This window comes from Channa argus, chromosome 4, assembly GCF_033026475.1.
Source record: "Channa argus isolate prfri chromosome 4, Channa argus male v1.0, whole genome shotgun sequence".
NCBI lineage: Eukaryota > Metazoa > Chordata > Actinopteri > Anabantiformes > Channidae > Channa > Channa argus.
In genome coordinates, this window is record NC_090200.1 from 13,882,222 (window position 1) to 13,898,143 (window position 15,922).

The 15,922-nt window shown below is 39.3% G+C and overlaps 1 protein-coding gene across 1 annotated transcript; it reads left to right on the forward strand.

The window, feature by feature from the left end:
* The first annotated feature begins 13 nt into the window (after positions 1 to 13).
* On the forward strand, positions 14 to 15,852 carry stra6 (signaling receptor and transporter of retinol STRA6). Its single transcript, XM_067503063.1, has 18 exons — positions 14 to 191; positions 2,908 to 3,273; positions 4,557 to 4,623; positions 5,529 to 5,611; positions 6,244 to 6,377; positions 6,748 to 6,914; positions 7,751 to 7,876; positions 8,506 to 8,576; positions 9,625 to 9,704; positions 9,798 to 9,859; positions 10,248 to 10,410; positions 10,561 to 10,636; positions 11,047 to 11,180; positions 11,681 to 11,798; positions 12,095 to 12,196; positions 12,317 to 12,480; positions 13,207 to 13,344; positions 14,858 to 15,852. Exons 2-18 carry the CDS (start codon positions 3,203 to 3,205, stop codon positions 15,094 to 15,096), a joined length of 1,995 nt encoding a protein of 664 aa, XP_067359164.1. The 5' UTR covers positions 14 to 191; positions 2,908 to 3,202; the 3' UTR covers positions 15,097 to 15,852.
* Positions 15,853 to 15,922: the final 70 nt, after the last annotated feature.

The following is a 15,922-nucleotide window of genomic DNA, read 5'->3' on the forward strand; positions in this document are numbered from 1 at the left end:
CCCAACTAGGCACTATAAGAGGTGTGCAAAGAAAAAAAAAATTACTGAAACAATTGTTTTGTTTATGCAACTGCTGAACTTCTCCAAGGCAGGTGTAGTCTACAGAATGGTGGAAAGTGATGAAGGTATTAGAATTTCTCCAAACCAAGAGTTGCTGGGGCAAAATTAGGACAGCATTGTTCTTAATTAAGGTGAGATACTTTTTTTTATCATTAAATATTGGAAAGTTTTTAGGATAGTCTGAAGTGCTTATTTGGTGGAATTTCAATTACCTGATATGGTTAGGCAATGCACACAGTTCTGAATATTTAAACTTTTGCGAGGCTTGACAAAATTAGCGGATTTAACTTAATCGACCTGGACCACACCTAGGATAAGTTATTAAATATTGATAAATGATTGATATGTAATAAAAACATGACAATCACAGCCTCAGTTCAGGTTTACACCAAAAAATAAAAGTTGTGAGGCCCATGTTGGTTAAATAATGCGAAAGCCTAAAATACAAAGGTGATACGTCATTGTGGCTGATGTGCACGATATAGACGTAGAACCGAGGTGCACAGGTGACTTAGTTACCTGCCGTGGCTCTGTTTGGCTGAAAGTGTCTTTGTTGTCAGAAGATCAAGCTCAACTTCAAAGCTATGAAATGTGTCCACGAGGTGAAACCGAATCCGGAGGACCTGGCTGCTGCGGGGAGGGAGGGGGGGCAAGCATGCGCAGCTGTGGAAAGTAGGACAGCACTAAACTGCCTGCTTCACTGCTCTCTTGTAGACAGTGCAAAAATGACAGTAAAATAACATTTAATTCACAACAAAACTAGAGGATGAATGCCTGACCAAAATAGTGTATTACATCAGCTGATTACGGCGTGGAAACATTCCATGGGATCCTGGGAGCTGCAGAGTGATAATATTATGGATATGAAAGTCAATATGAAGAGTTATGAAAACATCCAGGTAGACAGTGTTTTAGTGCTGTCGGTTTTCCAGAGACGAGCCAGGTTCGGGATGAGTTGATAGTGACGCTTGTAAGGAATTTTTACTTTCTCTGTGGCTTAACGTGCCCTGATGGCGATGCTGATGGATTAGTAAATCAGTAATTTAATTAGGTTTGTTTTTACAAGGCTCCTGCTTTAAATATTTCTAATGGTTTTTTTCAGTCGATTTCCTAAACCTGATGTAAGTGAAGTGCCTGCCTCAATCAGACTGCCTCTCTGTGATGTAATTAAAACTGTTCAAAGCATTCTTTGTTCAGTGACCCTTTTATTTGCTGGGCTACTTTACTTCCTTTTTTTTTTTTTTTTTTTTTGCAAGAGCCCATTTGATTTGGTGGCTTACTGTGCTTGAGAAACTATGTTTTCTCAGGAGTGTTAGGAGGGAAATGTTGCTTTTTAAAGTTGGGTGACTGTAATCCCGGCATAATGAGTGTATGCAGACATGGAGGCAGTGTTGCAAAACTGACCTCGTCTCAGCCAACTGCAGCTGTGTGCAGGGGACACAGTACATCACTGCAGAGATGTTGCAGCAGATCTTTTCAGCCCCTTGTAGTTGTCATGTTAACAGAAGTCAGCACATTTGCTTTAGCTCTATTGAACATCTTGCAGAAAATAATTGAAAGTAGGGTGTTGCCATGAACACTTTACTCCTCTTCATTCTGCTGTTGCTCTCATTCATTGACTTGAATTCAGTTGCTACATCCTGCAACTCAATTAGCCTAATCTATCACATCAGAAATAAATTATGTTCTGAGATATCCTTCCTCTTTTCATTAGTAATACAAAAAATTAAACTCAGTTCAAACCGCGACACCTGGATCAAATGATTTGGTGTGACTGTGCCGCTCGAGTCTGAGGGGATTTAATATGTAACGAGGTTTGTTGTTTTTGTGCCACCACCAATGATAAGATCTATAATGATCTGATGAGCTGAGCGAGGGTGCATTGTCATGTGAAATATGAGGCATATAAATAAACTCATATAATTGTCTTTAGTTCTGCAACTAACAATTACAATGCAGTTGGGACAATCTCTAACATGGTGAAATTTAAGTGGCCTGTAACTAAATGTGATTTTCTTTCTGCACATTTTGCCTTAAAATTGTTCAGTAGTAAGGTAAATGTAATATCTAAGGCTAAGTTTTGATGTTCTGAAGTCTGCTGTCTGTTTAAGTTCGTCCTTGGTGGACCTCTACTCTATCTCTACCTCCTGTGCAACAGCTGCCCCCATACACTGGGGAGTAGTTTACTGTCCATTATTTTGTTAATAGTATTTGTGTGAACTGAACTGACAAAAGACACAGTTGACATGGAAAAAAATGTAGAAAAGCTTAGATTAAATTTCTTTCCTCTGGGCAGTGTGACTGTGCCTATTGTTGAATCTATTCCATTCTCAAATATCATGTGGTGATAAAACATGGAGTTTCCCTTTTCTCATTATTATTACTTTTCTTATTCTTAATCAGGAAACGTTTGTCTCATTTGTGAGTTGAACTCTGCCTTGAGCTTTATTAGGCTGAAGGTATTTGTTGTGGTAAAAACTTTGAATTTATTCCATCCTGCTTCATTTGGTTCCGTGTTATTGGAAGGGTTATGTCCCTGGATTTGTTTTTTGACAACCTTTCACAACGGTAAGTGAACCATGGGAGAAGGGAACAACGTCGGAATTGCCCTGTTGTCAACGTGGAGCTCCCCTCTAAAAGGCTCATCACTCCCAGTTAGCCACACACCCTCCGAGCTAGAGTGTTATACCTCTGCACCTCTTCGGGTACCAGCCTCCGGTCCAATAACACAGCTCAAAAAGTAGATGTAATCCCAGTAAGCCACAGGTGGCCTTCCAGATAGGCTGCCAGGATCTCTACATTTTTCCTTCCTTTCACTTACTCCCCCTCTCTCACTCTCTTCCCCAGGCTCCCAGGGTGGTGGTAACCCTCAGCTGAAATAGGGCCTTTGCAGGGTGGAGGCAGCCAGGACCTGTCACATTACTCTCAGCTCCACAGTGGGACAGGGCACCTGAATACAGGCTTTGAGGGTAGCAAGGTTTGAGTGAGAGTAGACCAAACACAGGGAAACAAGGACGCCTCTGCAGTCTCACTTGGGACTTGGGAGACACTCTTCTCTCTGGAGTCAAGGGAATTGCAGCTTTGTGCCACTAGAGATTGCGGTTAAAAATACTTGAGATCTGTTTGAAAAAGAAAAAGCAACATGGATAAGGATGCTCTACTGGACTATGAGTACCCAGACCTGGACCCTGTGCCATCAAAAATTGAAAAAGAGTAAGTACATTACTATTTTCTTTTTAATAACTAAAGTTTACTTCTTGTAGGCCAAAATGTCATCCTCTGGTTTAGTTTGTAACCTTTCCCTGCTTGTTTAAAAAGACACCTCCATGAAGAAAACATACCTGGCCCAGGGTTTTATGGTTCATTCTACGTTTTGTAACTTTTTCACAACTGTGCTGTGAGATACTGCTTTCATTCAGATATTATGTGACACTTGGCACACTTCTCCAGCGCCAGTATCAGTGTGTGGTCTTGTTTCTGTTTAGGTAATTTGTTATACAATATCAGAGGCTGTATCGTTTTTATCATTTGAGAATGCGGGATTCTCTGACTAGTGGTAAGAGTTTCTGTAAAACTCTTTTTACCCCAAAGACCTCTATGGTTAAATTATTTGCTGTGTATTTTTACTGTAGTATTTGGTACTATGCAAAGTATTGTTACTAAAAACGTATACTCATCATTCTCTGCTGTAGACAATTCCCACAGTGTTTTAAATACATGCAACTGCAAAATAATTTAACATGTTTCCACTGGTATAGAGTGATTAAAAAAAACAAAACAAGATTTACTAATGTCCTCAGATAAACAGTTTGACAGAAATGTCAAGTGTCATTTATCACCAGCTGCCAAGTTTAGCTAATAAACCATGTGTGTAAATGAATAGGCTGTGATGAGTTGTGGTCTGAAAAGCTTTTATGTGGCCACCACTGTTTCTCTCTGTGAAGTTAGGCTTGTTTAAATGCTATTTTTCTGCTTCTCTAAACACAAATGCCAAGTTTGTCTCTGGCAAGGGGAATTTTTCCTTTTCCTAAAAGTTACCGCGGGAGTCTGTGCTCTGAGTGCCAAGTTACAAATTCACACATTGTTTGAACAAGTTAGAGACAGTTGTGGAAAAAGAATCCTAATATTCAGTCTGCAAACTTCCATTTCTGTGCTCACTGGCAGTACATGTAATATGTTTAAGGTCTCCAGCTGTTTTAAACGAGGCCTTTTCTAAATATTTCAGATGCAATTACCCCATGATCAGACATTCCTGCTCCTTTAATGAACATGAACATAGGCCGTTTGTTGTTTTCCTGTGTCACGCTGATACCAATCCGTTTTAATGCAAATCTCTGCTGCAGGATTTCAGCCTCAAAGTTTCCAGCCACAAATGGCCCTGACAGTGATGTGTGAAAGGTTTAGTGGGGTATACTGCAGGTCAGCTCAGAGACTCAAAGCCTTGAGTTTCACACTGATTGTTTTGTTCATGTGTAAATGTTTTGTTCCCTTTTTAGAATAATCCCACCATGTGACCCTACTGCTGATGACAGGCTCTACCACATATGCATCACTGCAATATCTGTAAGTCCACTTTCCTGTCAATTATTGTCTTGTCTTCACTTACTTTCAGACTGTCCACTGTATCAGACCTTGCTTATAGACAGACAATATATCATGTTTTATGATGTGCCATATTATAGTTTTCTTTACCTTGACAAGATTGTGCAATAGTTGCCTGGTAAAAGTGATCCGTCAATAACTACTTTCATTAAGGAAGTTACTGTATGCGTCAGTGCCATTTGTTGTAATATTGTAAAATCTCTGGGGGAGGCTGATAGGAAGAAATCACAAAATACATTTTGACTTCTCAAGAAATGCAATCTGGACTGCATTTACTTAATTATAAAATATAACATGTCATAATGTAATATGTATTTTGCCTGGATATCCTAAGCAAAGGCATCTTATTATATCAGGTTAAGGGACTGTAGATAATGGTGCAGCTTCTCTAAGAGATTCCCAGTAACATCACACAAATCTAAAAATTCAAATAGCAAATAGATCTACTGTACTACTGAGCAGCAAAACTTACCAATATAATTATATCTTACTAGTTATTGCACATAAAATTTGTCTTTGGAAGTTTCCTGTCATGTTTACATAAAATAAGGATGTTACACATGGACACAAAAAAAGCTGTTACACTGGCCCGATTTAGATTAGGGCATTCCTTCCAGCCTTGTGTGTCCTAAATGTGTCGCAGGTCAGGACAGGTCATTGAGCTCTCACTGGTCAGTGATCCTGACTGATGACAGTTCATTCAGACCACACCCATGGGGAGCACTAACGAGACTCTGAGGTTTAATCTTTTGTGGCATGGAGTCCCCTCATTTTATAAATCAGAGTGATGTCTGAACCCTGGGGAATCCACTGCTTGGCAAGAAAAACTACTCTGCACAGATGTTAAGTGAGGTTTTCTCCTTTAGCTTGTTGTTATGCTGATCCTAGCAGTCTTAGCGAGACGCGCGAAGGTGGGCGACAGGCAGAAAGGACTCCCGGCTTTACTCAGGTGAGGCTGTGTTTTATCTGTGCATTATCTTATATAAAAACACAATGCTTAAGTATGAAATTATATAGGTGTGTGCTCCTGCAAGACCTTATTGGTACCTTTCTATTTAATTTGTCTTTATAAATTGATGGAGATTGATGGAGATGGAGAGAAAGATGGAGATTGTGGATTAATATCCTATCTACTGGGCAGTTCAAGTATTTTAGATCAACATGCACACATTTTGGAAAGTCCATCAGTGTGAACTTTTGACATGAGCTCAAATTTGAGCACATTATGTCAAACTGATGTTGACAAAAAAGCACTGTAAGCCAAAAGCAACAAAGGCTTTTAAAGTAGTAAAACTGCAATTTAATTATGACACCACGAACATTATAGTTAAATCTGTTGACTGGATGATGTACCAGAAGTAAACCTTCCTCATAAAGAGGAATCGATTTTCATATCCGAGGCAAATTTCCAGCCTCAGAGTTGATTTTCGAACTTTTCTGTTTGACTAAACAGTCAAAACCCTAACCCCTTAAAATTGCTTATGATCATTTGAAGTTTAAATATTTCTGCTCAATATTGTTTCATGTCAATATGAGGCTGACAAGACGTGGGCTCTGAATATCTGTTCCTTGATTCCACAGTCCGGTCAACTTCCTGGACCATACACAACACAAGGGCCTGGCAGTGGCTGTGTTTGGGGTGCTCTTGTGCAAACTATGGGGCCTGATCTTATTGCCAAACCCTCTCCCCTTCACAACAGGATCCCAGAATAAACGTGAGGAGATCATCTTGGTTCTTCCTGATCTAACACTAATCTTTAATATGTATTCACTTTTCTGAAAGGTTGCAAATGTTCCATAGAACTTTTCTATATTTATTTTTCATTTACCGTTCCAATCCCAGATTTTGTGTTACATCGACATTGTTTAGGTTTTCTGTGAGATCAATGAATATGACTCAAAACAATTAGTTCTGCTCTATGTTGGTCTTAATCAAGAGGCTTTGTCACAGTTAATCAGTTTAGCCAATGCCAGCTTTCCTACCATGAGCTGCCACAAACCAACTGCTAACACCAAAAGAAAAACTGTGTGGAAGTGATGCAGGGCTTCTTGTTGGGTCTTCACACACTTTTCTTGTATTTGCAGAGAACTGGTTGATTCTGGGAGTCTTCTACTACCCCGCACTATACTACCCTCTCCTGGCTTGTGGTACTTTACATAATAAAGTTGGGTATGTGCTTGGTAGTCTCTTGTCATGGACACAATTTGGTGTCCTGGTCTGGCAGAAAATTGACTGTCCCAGAACCTCTCTGGTAAGCAAAATCACTTTTTAAAGAAGAAGAATATCCCATTCATATTTAAATAATAGTTTAAGAGAGCGATAGAGTTCTGAAGAATCTAGTGTCAGGACTTTTTTTTGCTTTTCTTTGTGTGTCGTCTGTCTGAGTTTAAACGACTGTCTAAGCAATTAAGCTGATTTGTTCTGGTCTGGGAACCCATTGAACCCATTAATTACTAAACAGAGCGACCGTGTACTGTACTGCATTTACGAAATGCGATTTGAAAAGATGAGTATCAGGCATTTCAGCTGGACTCGTGGACACATGATTGGTGCTTTAAACTTGTTCCAATCCCAGATTTTGTGTTACATCCTCATTGTTTAGGCTTTCTGTGAGATCAATGAATATGACTCAAAACAATTAGTTCTGCTGTCTGTTAGTCTTAATCAAAAGGTTTTGTCACAGTTAATCAGTTTGTGTGTGTTTAGCCTTTTTTTAATAGTGGGTGATGCCTGTCTGTCTTTCTTACCATGAGATGGCAAAGACCAACTGCTGCAGGAAGCATTTGAGCTGAACTGCAGGACTGAGCTTAGCCAAGTACAAATAAAGGAATAAAATTTACTGAAATTTAGCCTTTCTAGTCAAAGAAATCACATTTTAAATCACAATATTCAATATACTTTATATAACTAACCATAAAGAGTGTTTCCTATGCAATAAATATGAATATTTGTGGTGGTGTGGGGATCACATTTGTCATCCCATCACACAAAGCCAGGTTTGGTTGCGATGTACAATGTCGTCTAAAGATGTAGTCTTAGTGTGTCACTCCTCTAGGTAATTTAAAGTCTTCTTTTATTCCTTTGCAGGTACACAAACACTTCTCCCTGTTCTCCAGCCTGCCTCAGATAGCTTGCTTGGCATTCCTTAGTTTCCAGTATCCACTTCTTCTGTTCAAGGGCTTGAAGGGCACAGAAAAGAACAATGCTACAGAGGTACGTTTGGTCTAAGAGCAGTTCCTGTAGGTTTGCTTCAGGGTGGTTGTTGTTTTGCCTGGTTACATAACAAACACGATAAAAGTGTCTTTGTACTGTAAGTCTTCAGTCTTTTAAGCATGAACTGTTAAAAAAGAGTCAAATCTTACAAAGACTCACATTTTGTTCTGGGTCTATTAACATTAGAAAGCTGCATAGTCTAGGAGCTTATTTTGCTCATAAGGTGCAGACTGAGGAATATGTGAAGTTAGATGCAGCATGCCAGTGGCCTATTAATTTTAAGTAGATTTGACGTAATTGGTTTATGTTATGTTCTTGATCAGATTATGGAAAGGTTACCTTGTTTTTCACTGAGGGGACACAATGCAGTGTTTATTTAATGGTAATCTCAGCATTGATGTGACAAAGCTGCAGTGAGGCGATTGTCTGGAGTTCAACTCATCCCCCCTACCTGACACGCCAAGGTTTAAAAAGTGTTTTATACCACATATTTTAAAGTACATTTTGGACTGGGAACGACTAGCCAAAGTATTTGCAACCACAAAAGACGACTGAATTTCTTCATCTTTTTCACACCAGCCCATTACTATCTATTCACTTGGCTAATTATATGGTTATTGTCCTACTAGGATCTAAGCAGCAGCTACTATAAAGACTATGTCAAGAAAATACTCAAGAAGAAGAAGCCCACCAAAGTCAGGTGAGGACAGTAGCCTGTTATTTTTAAAACACATCATTTGCTGCAATGCTACAAAGCTGTGATTGTCATCTCTTCAGTCTCAATTTATTTCAGTGCCACCAGTAACAAATAGTTATGCCTTGTTAACGGGGCAGCTTTCTTCTCACAAGGACAGACCAACAGAGAGAGACACAAAATTGTTAAGGTTCCCTGGATGTTCTACTTTTAAGCTTTGAGCCCTAACAGAAAGAGAGTGTTATTGTAAGGGTTTTCCCAGCCTGAATTATATCTCAGTTGGTAGAGTGGCTGCCTACCGAGAATAGGGTGGGAGGATCATACCCGGCTATTCCCGACCACATGTCGAAGTGTCCCTGGGCAAGACCCTAAACCCCCAAAAGCCTATCCCCAGCCATGCAGTGACAGTCCCAAGCCCAGTAGAATTTGGGGAGGCTTGCATCAGGAAGGTTAAAACTGTGCCAAATCAACATGCGGACAAAATGATCCGCTGTGGCGACCCTGAACTCAAGAAATAAGCTGAAGGGACAAAAAAATCTAAAATAAAAAATAAATACAAATCCTGGCAAATAAACACAGGACATTCCCATGTGGCAGTGCAAAAACACCATTCACTTTCCTTTGTCTTTATTACAAAAGATTGTGGAACTCTAATCTGAGGAAATTGATGTGCAAAGAATAACAATGAAAATAATAATAATTATACCAAGGGATGATAGGGAGAGTATCAAGAGAAAATCTGTTGCTGCTTGTGGAGAATATTTCCAAAAGGCACAGTCCTTGTAAAAACAACAACCCCCCCCCCAAAAAACTCAACTTTATACAGTCTATACAAATAACCAAAATCAGTATGTAGGTGTTATCGGTCAGTGACAATCTGGTAATGCATTCCTTTTGTCTTTTGTAAGGCATGTTTGATTTTACCTGCAATATACATTTACTTTTATTTGACATATTCAAAGATGTTGACAAGAATGGCTTAGTATGTTTCCAAATCTCATGAATTCATTCATGTTAGTGTTCAAAGTGTCACCTTGATTACTTTTCACCTTAGCTCATTGACCACAGAGAAACCCAAGCTCCATCGAAGAATAATTGATGCTGTGAAGCTGTATATTTATACACCTGAAGATGGTAAATATCTGAACTTACTGTCCTTTCATGTCCGCCCATCGTCTCCTGTGTTATAGGCACTTTAATAAAATTTGACTTTTTCCTTTCGAACAGCTTTCCGTTTTCCATTAAAGTTGGCTATATCTGGTGTAGTGTCATTCATAACCCTTTATCAGGTAAATACTGGCAATGTAAACAATAACATAGCACATATGTACAAAACAAAAATCACATAATGAATGTAATATGTCTGTCTTTGCCTCTGAGAAATCCTTGCATGCATCATGAAGTGCTGATACTCAAGCATCATTTCCCTGACTTTTATCCAAAAACCCTGTGTTGCTGCTTTGTCTATATCTGAATATCATCAGATTATGTTCTACTCTACTGTGTCATTCATCGCATAGTAAGATGATTATAGACAGTGGATGATCTAGATACAGAACAGGCCTGTTTTAATTACTGAAACTGTAGAAACAGTCACATTTCTATTATGCCACTAGTGAAATCCACCCCATAAACTCCATAAATATAAATAAATGTCCGTATACATATATTTTTTAGATGGGTCTTCTACTGATCTTGACAGTGGTGCCGAATCTCCAGATTGCCCGTTTGGGAGTTGATGAAGACGTCGCCAACCTTTTAGCAGGCTTCAAGATTATGCTGTCTCCTGACAAAAAAGAAGTGGTCAGAATCGTCATTTATTACATTTGGTGTGTAGAAGGTGAGTGAAACCCAAAAGTAATAAAGAAGCTGTTTTGGTGATTAGTGAAATGCAGAATAGACAGCTATGTGATTTAGTTAAATCCGTCAATGAATGAGATGCTCCTCGGATGAGCTACCTCAAGTTCATGTGCTGCTTTCTTTCTTGCAGTGTGCTATATTTCAGCGATGACCCTGTCAGGCTTGGTCAACCTAGTCATGCTCATGCAGTCCATGGTTCTGCATCGGTGGGTTAAAGAACAAAACTATGTTGTAGCTGTCTTTTACTCATTTTGTTTTTATTACATTGACTCTCCAAGAATCATCAATGCACTTTGCATTCGAGTTCCTTTATTATAGTGTAGCCATTCACCCAGAGTTATTATAACATAATAGAGTGCTAATCATCCAGACAGAGAGAGTAGCATTCACTCTGGTTTAGCTGCTGCTAGAATTGAAAATGGCTATTAAGATAAGACATAAGATACTGTGCCATTATCATAAATTGTGTCGTGTTAGAAGAAATGGGTTTCTGAGTTCACTATTGAATTGCATTCTGCTCGTATCCCAGGCTAAATTACCTCCTCGGTTTACTATGTAATTTGAACATTTACTGATAAATTGATTTATGTTTTTCATTGTGTTTTTCCTTCTTTAGGTTAAACCTGAAGGGGCTGTACAGAGGAGATATCTATAAGGTTTACAACTGCCAGAGAAGCATTAGAGCTTCTCGACCAGCACTGGTCTGCTGGATGGGATACACCAGCTTCACAGCAGCTCACATCTGTTTCGGTACAGAAAGATACTGAATTCTGAAGGAAAAGTGGACAAAACATATTGCTAATAATAAAAACTAGTAAAACTTTTTATCCAGTTTATAACAATTTGCTTAGAATTGCACTTGTATGATGCTTTTACCAAGCCATGTTTGATCTCCTACAAAGTGCTGCTAAAGCACAGATTTCTGATTTTTATTGTTTATTTTGTACAATTCAATAGAGTACTGTTCTCTCAGATACAGGAATATGTTTTTACATCATATCTGCTCTAAGGTCATAGTAAGCTTTCAATATTTGCTGCCTTGTAGTAGTTTTTGTGTTCACATTTCTTAATTGTATGCACTATAAATGCATCATTTTAGCAAACAAGTCCGCTCAGATTGTGTCAGGTTTGGTTGCCTCCACCCTTTCTTCACCGTGATGGATAATGGGATGTGCAGTGTAGCTTTGTTGGATGCTGGACATCCCATGTGTTAACCTTGAGCCCCTGAAGCTCTGATCTCCCCCCTGCAGGCATGCTCATCCAGACCATGGTGTTCTTCCTTTGCCTTTTGATCCTTGTCTTCTTCATTATCATACCTGTCCTGCACGGGGAGAATCTGATTCTTTTTCAGCTTCTGTGGAGCATGTGGTGAGTATCGTCACATCTGTTACTTGTTAAACTTCTCTGTGCACGGAGTGTACGACAAAGGTAGAATTCTCTTCTATAACTTTGCTGTTGTCCTGTGCTAATTTATTTGGAATTTTTGGACATAAAATAAATCCACAAGATGAACTCATAGTGTATATCATGAAGTGAGTTGACAGCTTGACATCTGGAATGGTTTTCAGTCAACAGCTACAACATACTGCATACATGTTGTAGCCTGTTATAAAGGCCATTGTATCACTGCAGGGGATGTGTTATTGCTGATTTTGTTCTTTCAGGCCATTCTGGCTGATGATTTTCTTGGCATTGTTGATTCAACATCTCACCGCCAGGTTTTGGTTCATCAAAAAAACTGCAGGCACACAAGACCTAGACAACAGGTGAGTTACTGTATTTTCCCATGTATTGTCTGTATTGTGTTCACCTATTTGTGCTCTCCAATTGTTTTTCAGTCTGTTTTTTCATCCTGTGTGTTTGATATGTTCTGTCCTGTCTAACAGGGGTAATCTCTTTCTGCTAACATACCTGCTGTTTCCAGTCAATGTTCTGATTGGGGTACTACTTGCATTGTGGCGCTTGATCATTACAGCCCTGTTTAACATCGTTCACATGGGACGCATGGATATCAGTCTGCTTAACCGCAACGTGGAGGCGTTTGATCCAGGTGAGGGTTATATTCTGCCTTCTGTACAGATGGTGATCAACACAGCAATATTGTCACTGTCTGGTGCGCTGATCCTGCAAAAGAATCAGGTCAATTCTGGGTACCTAAATTAAAATGTCTAAATATGAAGGATAGCTTTGTACATTGGCTGTTTGTTCTACAAATATAGTTCTGGGTCAATTACTTAAAAATATTTTATCTAGATTTTCTCTCGATTTCTCTCTATTTTATTTATCAAAAAAAACATCAAGGCATTACTGGGGATCCAATTATATGTTACATTTTCTACAGTTTTTTCTTTGGCATCTCAGACATATAATGTTAACATATTCACTGGTATTAACATCTTGCTTTGTAGATGCCTCTCTCTCTGGAACCTTAGAGAGAAGCAATTTTCCAAGAGCAAATGCATTTTTACTGATCCCACTTAAAGGCCAGAAATGCATATCCTAGCCACTTTACCCTGCTAGTTGCTCACTGCAGCTCGTACAATATGATATCTGTATTCTGTGCAGTGCAAGGGATCCTAATTGCACACTGATCTCTGAAACGGCTGCAGATTTAAGACATCTGTTGTCAGGAAAAGCAGGTGGTTTTAAAAAAGAAAGAAGTGTGATTGTAGAGCCATTATGTGTGATTGCCTCAAAGCCAACATGGGGTGCAGTCATATGTGTTTATTGCTTTTGCCCAGTCAGAGTGATCCCCCCTCCCTGTGTCTGTCTGCAGCCTACCGCTGCTACGCTCATTATCTGAAGATTGAGGTGAACCAGTCTCACCCTGTTATGAAGGCCTTCTGTGGGATGCTGCTGCAATCTGTGGGCCAGGAGAGCAATGGTGCACAGAGGTCACGGGATGCTGAAGAGGGTCTGTACTGCAGCACATAACTCACATGATAGACTACTCACTCATTTATTTACCCAGCTTCACTGATTCGGCTCACACAAGTGCATAGGGACTTAATACTGTGGATTTACTAAGTTAATAAAATACAAAAGTATAAAGCTTATATTTTTGATTTTGAACTTGTCAGCAGTTGCCAGGAAATGTACAATGTGTGACTCCTTCTCCAAAGGGTTTCTGACTTCCCTGTCTATGACACTTAACTCCAAGTACTTTTAGCTCTGATGATGTTAAGTGACCATAGACATGCAGTTTGTTTTTGGGTGCTGTTTGCCACATACATTACTCAAAATTACGTAAGTTAAGTAAGCAGTACATTATTGGGCAAGAATTGTTTTAAATTACAGATTGAAACACAGTATGTGCTCAATGAGTATTCACAGCTGCAGGATAAATACTGTATGAAGGATTTAATTAAATGCACAGTATATGAATGATGTAATGAAGGGACATTTCACCCAGTGCAACAATGGAGGTCTGCGGCACAAATGAGCTACGTTAGCCTTTGTCCGCTTTCCGCTTTGTTAGTTTTCACCTTTTCATAATAACAAGAAAAATACTGAATATAATTTGCCTTTAAAGAAAAACGATAGAGTTATATGTACTGTACATTAAAAACGGTGTGGCATCTTCAATTTGTCCAGAGGTTTAGAATTACATAATAGGTCACAGTAACACATAATCAGATCATTACACTGTCGTGTGTGGACAGAAAAAATACAAGTTACAGTTCTGATTTAATATGTCAAGAGCAAATTGAGTCTCACTGTGGAATAATTTACAGTCCTGCTGCTGGTCTCAATCAAATCTGTCATGAACTAATCAGCTGTCCTTATGGCATGCTCACACTCGCCTGAGCCCTCAGCCACTGTCACCAGAAAACAACGTAGTCCCACAGCTTGCCATCATACATGTTGTCTAAGAATACAAATGAAACCAGAGTATCAGTTACGTAGCCCATATAGGACCGACAGCTTTATGGCTGGCTACACATGTGGCAACATGTTGAATTTACTGAAAATGCATTGTTGGTTGTCACTGAATCCAGCTCTGTCTGGTGCCTCATCACAGCTGAGTCCAATTACAAAGGTGCAGTGGAGATGTTGCTAGTTTGCATCAAGAGAACAATGCATTATCAATAATAATCTATTGTATTACAAAGATTAGTTCTTGAGTAGCTGATTACACAGATGAGCCACGCTAATTGCCTGCTTTATATTCATGCAGCCCAAGGGGCTTTAGCTTTCAGTGTGTTAATGGCAAACCCAATATGCTCCCAGCATGCTTAGAGGATTAGGATATGATTGCTTTCTATTATTACTCCTTCTGTAGTATCTACTTGGTCCTGCGTGACCTTCAGCAGACTCTTTTCCCAGTTCAGTTCAGATTAAAAAAGGGTCTATTCCTGAGACTAAATAGGATTACAATGCATAAATGACATACCTTTTGTGCTATCATGATGTCTGACTGTCCCCAGGGATCCAGCTGGTGCAGCAGGAGAAGAAACAGCACAAAGTGTCCAGTGCCAAGAGGGCCTACGGCCACTGGCAGATCCTCTACACCCTGGTCAACAACCCCTCCCTGGTGAGCACTAGGAAACACTTCCAGCGTCACAGTGCAGGGAGCTTTGTGAACGGAAGCTTCAACCGCAACACCAAGGAGAGGGGCAAAAAGGAGACTGCAACCAAGGAGGCCGGGGCTTCTGCCACCAACTGAATATGAACGTCACCACGATTAAAGATTGTAAAGGCTGTAAAGTCTCTTGGTTTGGGGCAAATCCTGCACTCATATGTTAGATGTGTCTGCAATGCAAGTTCACTGATAGCTCAGTGCTTCATGTAGTAATATCCACCCCGCCATTTCTGTTTGGGTGGATATTCTGTGTTTACTTTTGCTCCTCCTGTTCTCATTTCTATGAGTGCTGGAAAACGCCTGTGTGTCACTGATCTTTCATCTAAACACATTTCATTTTCAAAATGTTTCCGTGCTTATTTTGGGTCAGCACCTACAGTATTTGCATTATGTTTCAGGCTGTGAGTTAATCTCGTGTTTTCCAGTGTGTTAAATCCAGAAAATGTAAAGTTTAGCCCAAAATAAACACGGTTTTAAAATTCACTGAAGCATCTTTTAAAGCTGGTATTTATATGTAGAACTATTTATGAGTTTAAAAAATTATCAGTTTTCATAGATTGGATTAAAATGTCCTCCTTCTTAATGCCACACATATTTGGTAATTGACAATGACCTGTAGAATAAGAACCACCGGACAAATTAAAGTGTATTTCATGTTTTTGGACATTTAACTCCCAAACCAAGTGCCTCTGCTAGCGTTTTCTTGATATTGTCCAAACTTTGGTTTCTGTTATTCACCAACATGTATCTCTGCATTGGCAATTTAAATGACAATTTTAAGTGAGAATATTTGACCAGAAAATGATTTCTGATTACTGTGAAAATAAAGTTAAGACAAAAGTTCCCTGTCTTTTTTTAAACCATCTATGTAATATTTAATTTTAAAGTACTTTAATTTCGGGTTCAATGC

Excerpts from the sequence above, each read along its gene's own strand:
- stra6 (XM_067503063.1), top strand. The coding sequence starts at position 3,203 with ATGGATAAGGATGCTCTACTGGACTATGAGTACCCAGACCTGGACCCT. Across the intron at positions 5,612-6,243 it reads GGACTCCCGGCTTTACTCAG|TCCGGTCAACTTCCTGGACC; the intron begins GTGAGGCTGTGT and ends TTGATTCCACAG. Across the intron at positions 6,378-6,747 it reads AACAGGATCCCAGAATAAAC|AGAACTGGTTGATTCTGGGA; the intron begins GTGAGGAGATCA and ends TTGTATTTGCAG.